The sequence below is a fragment of the Plectropomus leopardus genome, chromosome 3 (assembly GCF_008729295.1).
Source record: "Plectropomus leopardus isolate mb chromosome 3, YSFRI_Pleo_2.0, whole genome shotgun sequence".
NCBI lineage: Eukaryota > Metazoa > Chordata > Actinopteri > Perciformes > Serranidae > Plectropomus > Plectropomus leopardus.
This window is the reverse complement of record NC_056465.1, coordinates 12,696,142-12,712,701: the sequence shown is the minus strand read 5'-3', so window position 1 is coordinate 12,712,701 and position 16,560 is coordinate 12,696,142. Positions and strand designations below refer to the sequence as shown.

The 16,560-nt window shown below is 39.8% G+C and overlaps 1 protein-coding gene across 1 annotated transcript; it reads right to left on the bottom strand.

Moving 5' to 3' along the window:
• Positions 1–4,937: 4,937 nt before the first annotated feature.
• pgm1 (phosphoglucomutase 1) lies at positions 4,938–14,631 on the bottom strand. The gene is made up of 11 exons (XM_042484072.1): positions 14,303–14,631; positions 12,049–12,211; positions 11,710–11,853; positions 11,261–11,386; positions 10,836–11,026; positions 9,976–10,130; positions 9,730–9,845; positions 9,484–9,619; positions 8,461–8,644; positions 7,924–8,058; positions 4,938–5,704 (listed from the first exon to the last, which is right to left on the bottom strand). Exons 1-11 carry the CDS (start codon positions 14,546–14,548, stop codon positions 5,615–5,617), a joined length of 1,686 nt encoding a protein of 561 aa, XP_042340006.1. The 5' UTR covers positions 14,549–14,631; the 3' UTR covers positions 4,938–5,614.
• Positions 14,632–16,560: the final 1,929 nt, after the last annotated feature.

Here is a 16,560-nt window from a genome sequence, read left to right as displayed (position 1 = left end):
CTTGCTGCAGTGGCTGCGGATTCGACTCCAACTCACAGCTCTTGGCTGTATGTCATCCCCTCTCACTCCCCCTTTCAAGGTATCAATCTTCTGTTCTATCTAATAAAGGCAAAAATGCCAAAAAATAATCTAAAAAAAAAAAGAAAAATTAATTCAACCTGACTGAACTATCTCTACCATTTGGTTTTGGTACGTTATGCTAGAAAAATCCTCTAGATGTCGCTGTGTGTTTAAATAATTTGCCTTTTCAGTTCTAGGAATATTTCTTGAAATGTTAAAGTTTCAGAGGTCTTACTGAATAGATTTATGTAGGGTCTCTTTTGTCCTTTAATGGTACAGGTAGTGAAGCTAAGCTAATGAAATTAAAATGGACTATTTACTAATACATTTTTAAAAAATCTGACCATTCATTGATGTGAAATCATATATTTAATCTGATCCATTACAAACAGTGAAATAATTTCAGAAGTAAGATTTTTTGTTTTACTGTCGAAAGCCATGCTCAACCAAACAGTTAAATGTTACTTTTATGGTTAAGGTAGTTATGCAAAGATAAAGATAAATTAATATTTTTTATGAAATAAAAAAAGATGAATATACATTGTTGTGAATGTTAAATTGTTAATATTATCCCATTATATGTTTTAAAAAACACATGAGACATCAAGAATAAATACATGGAAAACATACCAGTACTGGTAATACTTATCCTATGGTAACAAAACAGTGAATGGTTTGTTAATATTTATTTATTTTTTCTATTTTACATACACCATAAAGGAACATCTCAACTGTTTGAAAGAGGCCTGTCATTCTTTCATTCTTCTCCCATTCTTCTCTATAGGGCCTCCAAATATGTGAAGTTTCAAGCAGCAGAACAATAATTGCTTGCAGTTGAACACATGTAACACACAATACATCGCTGTGTTTGATACTGTACTGCATTTTTCTTCTTTTGTTTATATTTTTAGTGCAGCACATATGGAATGGGGATAAATAAGGCGAGAACAGATTTTTGTTGTTTAAGATTACATCACGCTAACAGGACAAAAACACATTGCCCTGTTGCCTGCCGACAGTATACAACGGATTAGAAAACGGTGAGTATATCTGGCACAATATAAAGCCTCAACATCCAGTTTCTCTTTCATCTCAAATCAAAATGGTCTCTCCATCAAACACACAAAGGACAATGGGCCATAGAAGTGTGGTGTTTCCTGGCATAATTGTCTTTATATTGACTGGGAGCCAGGGGAAGAATGAATGAGAAGCTACGAAGCGCCTTGTGGACACCAGCCAGCCTCAACTCCACGCCGCTCGGTTCAACTGTGTGGTCAGAAATGTTCACAGTCGTCTCATCCCGTTGCTGAGCAGTTTTTATGGCCTCACTCATCATCCTGTACACTTCTGCCCCAGACCCTGAAAACTGAGAGTGTAAAATGGTGATGACTCATGCGGAGCCTCTACATCCATTAATGCCAAGTTTTTTTTAAGGTTTGCCTCAGACTTTGTGAGTCTCACACACCCTGTCAGAGCTTGTTCACGTCCAGCGGATGAGTTAGAAGTGATATCTTGTTTTAAAAAGAGAGACTAGTTTAAGTTCTCAATTAGCTAAACATCATTCAAATTTAAAAACAGCACATAAAAAGTCCAAATAATAGATTGTGTCATTTCAAGTTGAGTTGCATATACTGATTTTCATGTCACCTGTACAATAAATGGACACTTTGCAAAAAAATCACAAAAAAGTCTACCTTTACTTTTGAGGACAAACTGTCTGATTGGAAGTAAACATGATTAATTTATGTACAGGCAGGAAAGCAACATCATTGTGCTTTAGCACTACAAATGGAATGTGCTTTTAATTGGGACTATGTAGATATGCTAACCACTAGGCAGGGACACGTTTGTTATCAACGCTTAATGTAATGTTGAGGTTTATGTATTGTAATGAGATCACTTTTCACCCACTCTGTTAGTGTATTTTGCTGTTTCAAATACAAGGTAGATTTATTAAACCTAGTAACATTAAAAAGCATTACAACACAGTTACATAAAAGCCTTATTTACGATGTCTTCATGAGATGTTCACCTGATGTTTTTAGTCTCACTGGAGGTTGGTTGGAATGGCAAACATCAGTCCGTGTGTTGAGTGGACAAACTGGTCCATGATGTCTTGGATTGCTTGGATTGAGGTGGGGGTGAAGTCCGCGGCAGCAAATGAACAAAGCAGGCAACTGCCCCTCAGTGATGGATCATTGTATCGTATATAAGGAAACCACAAAATGGCACACAGCTGTGCAATGCGTTTTAATATTTATGAAGCATAATATCAAAATGATAAGGACCTACAGATGGTCCCAACTTGATGGGAGGCCCTGTGTGAGAAACTAATTTTATGACCTTCAATATTTCTGCTCATTCTGTGCTTACTTGGTACATAATCCTAAATACAAATGTATTTTACTCACACAGCAAGCCCAAATTTACTGTGCAAATGTACACAGCGGGTGTACCAGGGGCCCCAGCAGCTCATGAGAAAGCTATTTTCAACCATGACAACCATCATAACTTCCCGTAGAACGATGTTGTAATCCTTCTAACTTAGTGTCCGATCGTTATTGGCCTCATTCTGACGGCCATTAAAGTTCTCAAGTGATGACATTAAATGAGAATTGACTTATTAGTTTTGGAAGAGACAAACTGCAATGAAAAAATTCAATGTAGTGAGGTGCCATGGAAGCTTTCCTAACTCCAATACTGTATCACCTGACACAGAAAGTTGTGCATAAGCAAAGAAAAAGACTTACAAAAACAAGAACCAGAGGAACCTGATTGCACAGAGTTCTTGTTTGAGGACTCTGAGAATGATGTCTTTGTACGCCGCGTTGCCCTCTTCTTGCAGGAGAGCAATGAACAGGCCGCTCTAAAAACATGAGGCTCCATGCCAGCTCCAGAGAAAGCCATTTGGACATCTAATAGCTACGGGCCAGGCCGGCTTAATGTAAGCTTTATTGTGATTACCTGATGTAATGACAGCCAATCCAAATACAGCCTGTAAGCTATTACGAGCAGAACAAGAGGAACACATTATGTATTGCACTGTGTCAGCCTGACAGGGTCTGAACAATGCAGCATGAAAAAGTTTCCACCCTGTTAGTGCGACTCCAGAGGGAATAGAGAGGAACTGTTTAGGGCACTTATACATCCCAAATGCCACAGACTGTGTCTTTGAAGGCTTGCAATAAGTCTTAAAAGCCTTATCCCCAATCTTAATGTAAACACAGATAAAAGATTGGAAACATTAATTCTGATTTAGGTCTTAATGGCCAACAATGCTATTTGAAATATGTGTCTTGAAGCTTGTGTCAGTAAAACTAAGGGAAAGGCAGTTACTTCGTCATACATCAAACTTTTCAAATAGCTGTGAGAAAATACAACTTGAACGGTCAATTAGTTCCAGCTCAGGAACTTTTACTGCTTACCATGTGTTTTGGGGTGATTTACGCAAACAGGTCGAGCTGATTGTGTCTGTCAGAGTGAATGACACGTGGCAGAAATTGGCGAATAATGTGCCATCTGTGATTGAGGCCAATTTTCTCTTTCGTGTTCAGAGTGAGAAACACGGAGCGCTCACTGCGCTGTTCGTGGGTGCACCTGATTTTCCACCCTCACTCCTATTAACTTAATTGTAGCCAATTTGCGTCCAAATATGGGAGTTGTTTGAGGAAAAAGTTGACACCAATCCAGAACCTGTAGAGTCTCTAACATCATTCATTCATTCCCCCTGTGAAAAACGACATTTCGAAGCGCTTGCAGAAAAGAAATAAAAATGTGTTTCAGCTCTTGTCTGTTTGCCTTTAGATATAGCCTGTGGGATCCTCCGACCTCCTGACACTTTAGAACTGTAATCGTTAATCAGGATTATAGTGACTATCTCATTACACCAGAGGACTTGTGAGGGAGGAAGAAAATACATCAGTTAATGCTTCTCTGCTTGCCTCAGGAATGTCTGTGGAGAGGCTTTGACTTTTTTCAAAGCACTTTATTCTCCGGGAGGCTAGTCCTACGACTTGGCTCACCCGCTGCAGGACAGGATCTTTGCGTTTTGCGTTTATCTAGAATAATTTCTCAGTCTGAAAATAAGCCATTATTAATACAACCTTACACACTCTTGTTTCAGTCTCTCTTGTGGATGATCACTTTTCTAAACCCAGGTCTGCTAAGGTAATTACAGCTGGGCTGAACACTTTGTCAAGCACCAGCTGGTTTCTAGAAGGAAAGGTACAGTATATATAAATACCTCGATGACAGACATCAATTAATGCATCGATTTGAGAAAAAAACTGCCCTGCTGTTGTTTTTATGAATTGACAGATTATTATCTCAGTATTACTAAAAAAGGTTTCATATTAAAAAAACTGCTGTTTTTCTGAAGTAATGAGATAATAATCTCGTAAATTCTCATTGTTCTGAATTAACGAGATTATATAAGAATTACTCTAAACAAAAAAGTTATTTAAAAAATCTGTTTTTCTTAATTAACATGATGAAAATCTCGTAAATTTATTTTTTTTTCTGAATTAGCAAGATTATTACCCTAGAATTATGAAAAACATTCATTAAAAAATCCACTCAGTTTTTCTACATTAAAAGATTGTATCAGAATAATAAGAAAAGCTTTCATGAAAAAAACTGCTAATTTTTCTGACATAAGTTAAAAATATACTTACCTCGTTAATTCAGAAAAGTAGAGCAGAATTTTTTTCCACATGAAAACTTTTACTCATAATTCTGAAATAATTCAGAAAAACAGAGGAGCATTTTTTGTCCTTAAATGAATGTATTAAGCTTCCTTATATCCTTGTATGAATTGAATGCATCAAATATTCAGCAAACAAAAATCATGAGACGGATTTAAAACATTACCACAATACTTCTTTTGTGTAATGTTATTTTATTAATGGTGTACGTGTTAGTTCTCAAGGCTTTAGCTGTGGGTCATGGTTAGGGCTGAGAGGCTATTTTGGTGGTTCTGGAGAACAGAGGGAGGGGAAGGCACCAGGTCAGAAAGGAAAATGTGGGGTGAGGTTGCTCTAGATTGCTGATTTATGGTTTCTCCATCTAACGACATTGTTTAGAAACAGATCTGGACAATAACATTTTTAAACATGGTTTCAGAAATTACATGAGGCACACTCTATTCAAGTATTTCAGTCCATTACTGAATCTTTAAATGTTGTTTTCTTTAAATCACATTAACAAAATATTAATGTGTGACAATGTCTATATATCTGGCAGGTCACTTGAAATATGTCAAGATAAATTATCTGACCCCTCAGATGAATTTCTTCCCTTTTTTTCAAGAAAACAGCATATTAATACTCCAGTGAAACACTAAACAATGGCAGTGGGTATATTTCAGTGTAACATATATCATACCTCATGAATTTTCTTGTATATAACCAGCATGTTGAGTTTCCCTTTTTCATCCAGCTCTGTTTCTAAGAGGTTCAGGAACTGAAGCCAAGACAGCATTCAAGGGCAGCTTCACCCCAGAGAGAGCGGAGGTATCCTGTTGCTGAGGGTGAGTGGAGGCAGTGCGGCAAAGGAATCATGTGATCACAGTGGGGCCAGTACGACCAGTCTTCTCTTGGAGCTGAGAGACTTTCAGGGCGATGTCTACCAGGGGAGCCAGCATCACCTGCAAAAAGAGACAACACAAACATAAAGAACATATGATTTCCCGCACAGGTCATGCTGTCCTCACAAATCCTGCAATTCGTGCATTTTCTTACAGCCTTGTATAACCTGTTACACTGTTTCACTGAGAGTCCTTTTTTTACTACACATCAAGGAATAGTTCAACATTTTGTGGAATGTACTTATTCACTTTCTTGCTGAGACTTAGATGAGCAGATCAATGTCACACGTGTGCAGTGCACGCTAAATGTGAAGCTAGAGGCAGCAGCCAGTCAGCTTGGCTTAGCACAAGGAATAGAGACCAGAGGAAATAGCTATTCTGGCTCTGATTAAAGTAGGGATTCGCATGAGTACTCAGGTCCTCAAATACTCGTGTGGACTCATCATTTATTTAACATATATTGTATATATATATATATGGAAATAATCGTATGTAATTGTTGAGCTGCGTTCAGCATATTACTTTGCTAAGTGCCTCCCTACCCCACTGTTGCTCTCTCCTGTTTATCATTGGACACTAAGCAGACTACTGCTACAGGCATGTGAGCTTCACACCAGGAAACAGTTGTGGGGGGTCTGCCCCCCCACACCACACCACCCACCCCACCACACACACACACACACACACACACACACAACACACACACACACACACACACACACACACACACACAAACTGTCAGGGCCAACTCTTAGCATCACACTGTTACCTAACGGTTATTAACGGGTTTAACGTCAAAGTCAAGCCATTTGGGAGTCAGTGCAAGTTTGTTTGGACTGTTAAACCGCTCGGTGTCGGATGTTAAACACTGCTGGTGTGTTAGCTTGTGCTAACCGGGTAGACGTTGACCTGAATGGGAGGAATGCAGTTCCGGACCCTGGAGGTCCTCCAGCACCGAATCTAATCTATCTAACTTATGAGTTTGCTGATTTTTCTACAGTTAACTTTAAATGTATTGTTTAATTGGCTAATTGAAGCTTGGTCTTTTAATTAATAAATTTCAAATTGTATTTCTATCCATTGTTGGCCAATTAACAATTCTATTTTAATGTTTTTTGCAAGAACTCGAGTACATTGTAATAATTTAATACAAGAACTCTCATATGGAAGTTACGTAAAATGCCCATCCCCAGTTTAAAGACGACAAAATCCACTCATCAACACTTTAAGTTCACTAATTAACATGTATCTTGTTTGTTTCATCCATACAAGAAGTTTATATATATATATATATACACACACACATACACACACACACACACACACACACACACATATATATATATATATATGTATATATACATATATATATATGTGTTTGTGTACTATTACATAGACAACAGAAACATGGCAAAAGCTAGCTTTGGAGACACTGGTACGGTCAACTTTATGGAGGTTTACACTAGAGGACTTTACAAAATATAATGGCCATATTTAACACACCAAAGCAAACCAGACCGAAGAAGAATATTCTGAACATACTAAACAAGTGCCATTGTAAGTGATGTGAAATGTTGCGCAAAGTGCTTTCTCTTTCCGTCACTACCTGCGTATATCTAAAGTCAACACTCGTAATGTGTAAATCAAGCCAACCCACAGTCAGCCAACTGAACCATTAACCCACCGGCCATTTATCTGTCAAGTTAAGATTCTGAATATGCTTCTTCTTATCTGTTCGTTCATGGTGTGTGAGCACTGAAGACGATAAAGACCTGCAGTAGAACGTTCATTCACCTTTTTTTTCGGTTTTGTCTCGCTTTCTTGTTCTACATCACCTCCCTGTCCTCACCAGTCAAAACGACTTTATGAAGTGTCTAGTTGGAACTCACGCGCTTTATTTCTCCCTCGTGCTATGTTTCCCTCTCTTCATTCTGGCCCTGATAATCTGCCATAACTCAAGACTGGGCCAAACATCTCCATCATCTCCCACGTTGAATACAAGCTCTGGAACTCGTTTTAGGAGGGCTCCACCCAATGCAAGCTGGCCGAGCCGCAGGTTACAGATCATTCCAGCCAGCATGAAGGGTTCTGGGACCCATGTGAGCTAAACTTTGACCGCTTTAACCTTGGTGAGGTGTCACACTAAATTAATATCCTTATTCTTTTTCTGTGATTTTTCATTGGTGCTGGTTACACAAGTGTTTATTTTCCCATCTGATGACCTCATTGTCTAGTCTCTCTCGCTGGATCGAGCTGGAATAACTCCTTATTGTCCTGACCTGTGGGTCCTGGTAAATCTTCTGGGGATCCTTCTCATAGCTGTCTATGTAGAGCCTGATGGTTGCTCCCGCGCTGCCTGTACCGCTGAGACGGAAAATGATCCTAGAACCATCAGAGAAGATGATCCGGAGGCCCTGAGAGAGGAACAGAGAAAGACGGGGAAAAGATTATGATTAATGAAAACACACAGTAACTGGAAAACACGTGGAAGTAGAATTACGAGGTGTAATAACACCGTTACATGCTGATAGGCCACAATCTCTTCAATAAGACTTTGTCACATATTCATTCAATTTTGAATTCATTTGATACAGTTTTGCTCTTTCATTTTAAACTGTGCAGATTCACAGTGTGACGTGCTCCATTAGCTAAAAAAGCTGACCGAACAAGCATCCCTCAAACATGAGCTTGAGCACAACACTGTAGAAACCACTTACAGATCTCCATCTCAGTAATGGACTACATCTGCTGTTTGATGAAAAAACTGAAAGAACACAGAGTACACTTTGAATGTGCTCTGCCTTGCAGCCTCTCACCTGGTTTTTGGACACACTTCCGTCCACAGGGTCTGTGTAGGCGAAGTTGTCAGAGACAGCCACCTCATAAGTCTTATCGCCCGATGAGAACTTCTTGCCTACAAAGGATGGGTCAAACATCGCTGTCTCCAGATCCTTGATCATCTTGTTGGCAGCGTCTGAGTCGACCTCCTCATAGTCGTACCTGGATGTGAAATTGGACAAGGTTGATTTTAAAAATATAATCTGGCTTCTAACTTTCAAACAACTCACAATCGGTGATTTTTGATGGGAAGATAATCAGTTTAACTTTGGTTTGAGGTGACAGGAGTTATGGCTTTTTAAGGTCTCTGCAAGTTACAGTGGAAAGCGCTAGTGATCACCTCTGTCCAGGTCAAGGTGATCACTCTTAATGTTTTCTTTATTTCTCATGCATATTATCATCTAATTGACATTTGTGTGTTAGTTGTGTGAATATAAAGTAATGAAACAGACAGCTTTGCTATTTACTGAACATTGACTATTTCAAATTACAGTATAACTGTTTCATTACAGGGACATTATGTGCTTGAGCAGTATCAATCCACCGGACAAGGGTGGCTAAAACCACAGGTGCTTTCCCCATACACACTTGTTGATGACTGTAACTGTGATCGCTATGAGCAGTTTCCACTTTATTACTTTGAGATTTTCCCTGTTTTCAAAATTAGACAAAATATTGATTTTGTCAGAATAATCAAAGAAAAATCTGAAACATTTAAAAAAAAAAATAAAAAAAATAAAAAGAGCATTAAAACAGCTGTATGAACTGACTGACTGGGTTTTTGTTAGGCTGAAGTTCTGTTATTTGCCACTAGAAGGCGCCAGAGGACAATTTGATCAGAGGACATTCCTGCATCATTCCATTTACAACTGTTTGAACCAACCTTGGGGCCAGCAATATAGATATTTTTAAAACATTTGTTCCACAGGCAGCTTGAAACACTCCTCTTTCAGAACTCAAGCTCATGTTTCATGAACTGTTCCACAGGGATCATTCCTGACCTGGTGAAGAAGTTCCTGCCAAACTTCTGCCAGTGATCCTTCATGATCTCTTCCACGCTCTGTTTCCTGGTGGCCAAGATTGACAGCCATGCAAGCACCGCCCACAGGCCGTCCTTCTCACGGATATGATCTGAGCCTGGTCGGTGAGCAGAGGGAGAAAAGAGGGCATGAATGATTGAGTGAATGAGGTGCGCTGCTTTCGTTCACTGGAGTTCTGGCTACATAAATATGACAACAGTCACTCACCTGTGCCGAAGCTCTCCTCCCCACACAGGGAAAGCTTTCCAGCATCCATCAGATTTCCGAAGAACTTCCAGCCAGTTGGAGTCTCGTACAGCTGCATCTGCAGAGCTTTAGCCACACTGAAACAGATTGGCACACACAATAAACCGCATTAGAAAAAGCTGATCTGTAACTGATCTAGAACAGCAGTTTCTCGGTTTACCATAGAAGGAAAACTTTAGATTGGCTGTTATGTTGTGTAGTTTTTACTTGTCAAGGGCTCCACTGGTGGGCATACTGCGGGCCAGTCCTTTGACCCCAGTCTTTTGGAAGTAAGGGATGCTGGTGATGTTGGCAGCAATGACAGCCACTGAGTCTGAGGGGTTCACGAAAAAGCCGTGTTTACCCAGCACCATGTTACGGTCCTGCGATAGTGACACAAACAGGGGTCAAAAATGGGAGATAGAAACTGTGACATTTATTAGTTTCCTGAGCTGAAGTAAATGGTTATTAATTGGCAACAGAAAAGTTTAGAGACTGCCCCCTGCCTGAGTATTTTTTTTTGCAGGAGATATTAAATCCCCATAGATGATGTTTTACGCCTGAATCCACGTGGAGGCAAATGCAATATTCTCCAAAAATGGTATCTCAAAAATCACAAACATTTTCTGTCTCATTATGAGTTTTGAAGGTAGCAGAGGAATAAAAAATTACTTAGTATGGCTTAATGATTTCAGCATATTTTCCTCTATTAGCAACCCCGTTATGTTAAAAGTTGGGCTGTTCCTCTCACTGAACAGATGAAAAGCGTCTGTGGGAAAGCTCGAGGAAAAAAAAAAAGCTAAATCAAAACATTCTCTGTCCTCATTAAATGCTGTGCCAAACTCAAAATCAGTTTGATTTAGTTTCACTCTCGGACTCAGGCCCATTACTTTAGCCTGTTAAAAAAAGGAAAAACTTTTAATTAAAACTTAATAGACCAGAGTTTATTAAATTCACTTTATGTGAGCTGACATCATGGATTCAAATTCAGTTCAAGAACTTCACAACCCTGTTCTCACCCCTCTCCAATATACTGTCTGATTAAACTGCTGCAAAATAATCTTACTGCAAAAAAAAAGTTGACTTACGCCATCACCATCGAAGGCGGCGCCAAAATCATATTCTCCTCCTTTCATGGTGTTGACGAGGTCAGCAGCGTAGGTCAAGTTGGGGTCGGGGTGGTGGCCTCCAAAGTCCTCCTGAGGGACGCAGTTGACTGCTGAATTGGCAGGAGAACCCAGCTCTTCACAGACTATTTTCTTCACATAAGGACCAACCACTGAAAGGAGAAAGACAGTCTTAAAAGAGACCAATTAAAGAATAAACAATGCAACTCCTTTATAAGATGTTTATAGTTTTTTGCTGTTTGTAAGAAATATTTCCTTCAACTTTTTTTTTTAATACGGGGACCCCAGTGTCCACCATCTGAAGTTTAAGTCCAAACCCGTCTTTGCAATCTATTGTTTTTCTGCCAATCAAAAAAAGTCTGAAGTTGTGCTGCGCTGTTTCCTACCTCCATGCATAGCATCCAGGCGGACATTGATGTGATTGGCTCCAGAGAGAAGCTCTTTCAGTGCAGCAAAGTCAAAGATGCCCCTCAGCATCTCAGCATAGGCCTCCACGGAGTCCACAATCTCCACTGACAGAAATAAAGAGGAAACAGACTACAATTAGGATCGCAGTAGATGTCAAGATAAAGACTTTGGGGTGGCTATCTAACTTTCATCGCATCCTGGTAAAACTTGTTCTATGGGTGTTTGACAGATTCAGAGTCACCAGCGGCATTAATGCATTATTCCAGATTACTACATCATGTTTAAGAGCAGTGAGGAAGCTGTTAAGACAAACTAACACTTAACAGCACATTGCAAGTATTTATTTTAAACCCTGACAGCAAAGAAACTCTCATCAATAAATTGTCTTTCAGGTGAGATCAGGACTCTGTTCTCTATGCCACTGTACCTGTGAAGGGCTTGAAAGTATCAACTTCAAAGGTCTGTTTGCCGATCTTGGACAGATCCACTTTCAGCTCTGGACAGATGTGATACTCCTGCAGATTTTTGCTGATCTCAAATATTTTATTTGTGATGCCTTCTGGAGCAGGTCCTGGGGACAAAGTCAAAGGTTTGTTAGAAATTAAGTAACAAATATACTGTATCAAATACAAATGATGATGTGCCCAAAAAAAGTTCCAAAAATGCCTTAATGTTCATGTATCCTCATTGCTTGAGATGAAACATAGTAGAGAGAGGTCTTTTGGGTTTATAAGCTCATTGGCTGCACAATGCAGTGTCCATTTACCTCCACTGGAGATGTTGTACTTAATGCCAAAGTCTCCATTGGGGCCTCCAGGGTTGTGGCTGGCTGTGAGGATAATGCCACCAACGGCCTTTATCTTGCGGATCACACAGGAGACAGCAGGGGTGGACATGATGCCATTCTGACCGATCACCAGATGGCCAATCTGCAGGAGGGAAGATACATACACAGGGACACACAGATTAATAAACACATGCATACACATAAAGATGAAGAGAGTAAAATGAAACGCAGAGAAATGCTGGGCTAAATGTTGGCAACCGAACGAAAAGATTTAGGGTTAGTGAACTGAGCCTTTCTCTAATCGCAGTCCTTGATTCAAGTGTTCGAGTATGCAAGGGCTCTATTCCTCGTCCCTGGCCATGGCTTACCATTGATGATAGTACAAAGTATATCATATCTTTACCACAGCTACAGTCACCGTGACAGTCTGTAAATCAGAGTGGAAGCTATGACTGAGATACTGATGCAATCTCGTGTTTGTAATAATAATAATAATAATGCTTTGTTATTTTATATATATATATTTGGGAGTATCTGTATTTATATATATATACACACACACATATATTTGTCAACTTTCACTTTTACTCCCCAATAATTCCTAAATGTGTCAACAAGTGTCAACAAGTCAGAATCTAATTTAAAGATGGAATTGCTTCATTTTCTTCTAAATATAGGCACATAGAAATGAAAAGAAGGGTTACATAATAGGGAATAAGTATATCTTCTGAGTGTTTTTAAAATTGTGCCACTCTCTCAGCCTAAGAATTCCTATATTTAAACATGCAATGGTTAGCTTTGTGCAAACATATGAACAGAAGTGCCCCTGTCTGTGCAGCTTTGGCAATGACAGTTTCTCCACAGCTTCATTACCTAACATTAACCACTTGTGGAGAAACTGCGCACAATAAAACATCTTTGTGCAACTTCAACCTACTGGCATCAATGTCAAGTGTTGCTTTGCAGTAGCTGCAAAATAGACTATCTCATAGGATATAAGAATCAGTCTAGACAGCAAACATTATGTCCTGTGCAAATACCATGAGGCTCCTTTATCCTTTCAATTATATTTACCACACAGGGGATACAGGGTTAATATTGGGCCACAGGGTAGTAAAATGTGTAAAATGTCCAATTAAACGCAAACATACTGTATGTGCTATCGCCCCATCTATGCTACACACATATGCAGAGCAACGTGACTGGCTGCACGTTGCATGTCACGCCCCCCTCTTGGCTAAAATCGTGTCAGTAGCATCAGAGTGAAGGCAGCCAGTAGCATCTTAGCTTATTATGAAACAACACAACGTTGGGCTATTCTTCATTTTGCAACAACAATCAAACATGTTTTTGCTCATTTACATAACTGTGAGGGACTAAATCCAGTAAATCAATACTGTCATCCTCAAGCTGAAGCAAATGAGTTGTCGTTTAGTGTCAGTATGCAGCAGTAAATGTCAAAGGTAATCGTGGCCTCCTTCATGCACTTTCTCCCAAAGATCACTGCGGTCAAGCTGGCATCGGAGACAGTGCAGGAAAAACCAGACGAGTGAAAATGACACCTTTCTTTTTTGCATAGCCTTAAAGGTCCACTGTCCTGGACCTTAGGAGAACTGTCAAATAGTGTTTCATGAACTCAGTCTTTGTGACATTTAAACAAATATCTAAAATTGAAACATGACAAATGGAGGGAGGGATGCCAACGCTGCTCCAACATTGTTTCTAGAATGCGGGAAATCATTTTATAATGGCGCGCCGCCTAAATCATTAAAAGTTGATAAAATGTGTTTGACCCCTTGGCAAATTCTTGAATGGGGCTAACGTTAGCATACACCTATGACCGCATGCAATACCGTACTCTGACAATAATACACAACATGTTGGTTATTACTGACTTTTTTGAGTAATAACGGACGTTACGTTACAATTCGCTAACGTTACAAGTCACTCGACGTCTCCTGGTGTGCTCATTAAAAAGCCAACACTACGCTAACCCATAACAGTACAAAAGTGTCGATAACTAATCAAGTAAATCCGAGTAACTTAGTAAGAATAGTAACGTTACTGAAGACTACAGTTGTCAAACCTGTCAATGAGCTTGACGTAAACTTGTTAGCTGACATGCTAACCAGGGGTCTGCATCTTAGCTAACTTTGGCTAACGTTAGCTAACGTTACACACACACAGGTATGGGGGGCAGCAAAGGTGGACAATGTTGCCTTCTCTTACTGACCCCGTTGGCAGCAGCAATCTGAACGATCAACTGAATCGCGTCTTTCATGAAAAACCTCCCATCTCCTCCCACCACCACAGTGGCAGCCTGGCGCTCGGCAGGCTCGATGACAGAGATAATGCTCTGAATGAAGTTTTCCGCATAGTGCTGGTTCTGTTGAAACACCGTCACCCTCTTCCTCAGGCCGCTCGTCCCGGGCTTTTGGTCCGTGTACGGCTTGGTCTTCACTGTCGTTATTTTCACCATTTTGACCCGCCAATGAGCACCTCTGGTCGCCCTGTGTGATCCGCAGTCTGTCCCGATGAGGAGGCGACTGCAGCGGCAGAGCAGCCACACGTACACACCAGACAACTCCCCCCTCATAGCCCCGCCTCCTCAGTTTAAAGGGCAAGAGGAGCCCATGGAGGATCTCCTCATACTGGATAACATGAAGGTCTCACGGATAATTATGGTTTATTGTGATTTTTCATCCGTATTTGGGTATCGCAAACAAACAAACAAATGAATAAATGAATAAAACATTTTGCAGCATGGTAAAGTAATAGTAAACAGGGCCGTAGCCAGAATTTTATTGGTACTGAAGTCATGTCTGCTTTCGACCCCCCACCACCCTCAGATATTTTTTTTTAATAGGCCAATATTTATGGCAGTTTTGCTGACATGAGATGGTAGAGAGGCCCTCTATTTATTTGAATGAAGCCAGTCTGTCCTCACAGCGGAATTTGTTGTGCGTATTCTTGCATAACAAAGTTTTTAACTGGAAATGCTTTATTTAGTAATAGCGAAAATAGTTATGAGGCCATGACTGGATTCAAGACTCAGATAATGCAGCACACAAATTTTCAGCCTTTTTTTGTCTTTTGTTTGGGTGCCTTCAAAAGCAATATAAAACATTTTCTGGAACCATGGAGAGCCTGGGGAGGTGTATACTATATAAGATCCACATTTTTTGTGGGGTGAGCTATACTTTAAGTGCCCCTGAGCAAGGCATTGATGCCCTTACAATCTTTTATGGTGTGTCACTGCAGTCTTGACCTCCATACAGAAAATCCACATCTTCCTAATCAAGGATCTGTAAAGTGTCACATTTATTCCTGCTTGTGCCGACTTTTGTACCCTTAAGGTCAAGTCTCATTCACAGAAGGGTCAATGACTGCAAGGCTTATTGTCCAAAACTTAACACAAGCTAAAAAGTCAGCATTGAAAGTAAATATAAGCACTTATTCTCTAAGAAGTCAACACTATTTGCAAAGCCACTCTTGAAAACACTCAAGGAGAAAGGTGTTGTAATTCCACGCTATATTTGAGTGAAAGAATGAATTAGTGAGGATATTGTGAAATAGTTCACTTCAGGCCACTGCTGTTTGCCTGTTGCGTCACCATATGTTTGATCATCATAAACAGAACAAAGTTTAACGTCAGACCTTCCATCATGAAAGTGTGTTGTGTGTATATGTGTTTGTGTGTGGAGCCTGTTGTTCCACCTTAATATGTTGCTCTATATACAGTGTATATGTGCACACATTTATATCTCTCAACAGCCTTAAGGGCAGAAGAAATGCAAACATCTATCAATTTATAGTATTGGTATAACATACACGATATTGACAGGTGATTGATACCATATTCCCATGTTTTGCTTAAATTTTGCTTAAATGTCTGGAAATTATGTCACTGAAATTATACTGAATTAAAAGTTCTAAAATAAAATTACAGCATGAAAAAGACACAAAGTTAGAAACTGGTTCATAAACCCTGAACCTCAACTGCCCTCAGCAGCCAAGAGTTACTAAACCTCTGTGTTGGGAAAGGAAGAGCAGACTGAGGCTCGGGACATTAAATACATCTCACATGCCATGTGACATTTACTTAGCTGGCTCTACTGTTTCAGCAGAGAAAGTCAAAGGGCAAATAATGGCCTGAGAGATATAAATAGAAGGTCAAGATGGCTGTCAACTGGAAAGGCCAAGGGCAAATAAAGTTTAGAACTGAGCGCAATGCAAAGGAATGCATTTCATTGCCAATCCCAAATCCCCACAGCCTCATACTGTATTAAGAGTATGGAGTGTTGACCAATAGCTGCACATTAAAATTCAGGCTGTAATAGACTGTCTGTATTTACACCAGGGCAAAATCCTTTATTTAAATGCATAATAATATTTAGAAAGCATTGATTTGATGACTATCAGGTCAAAAGATGTCTTGGTTAAAACTAGACTGGTTTAAAAAATGAAAGTTTCTTTAGACATCAAGGTTAC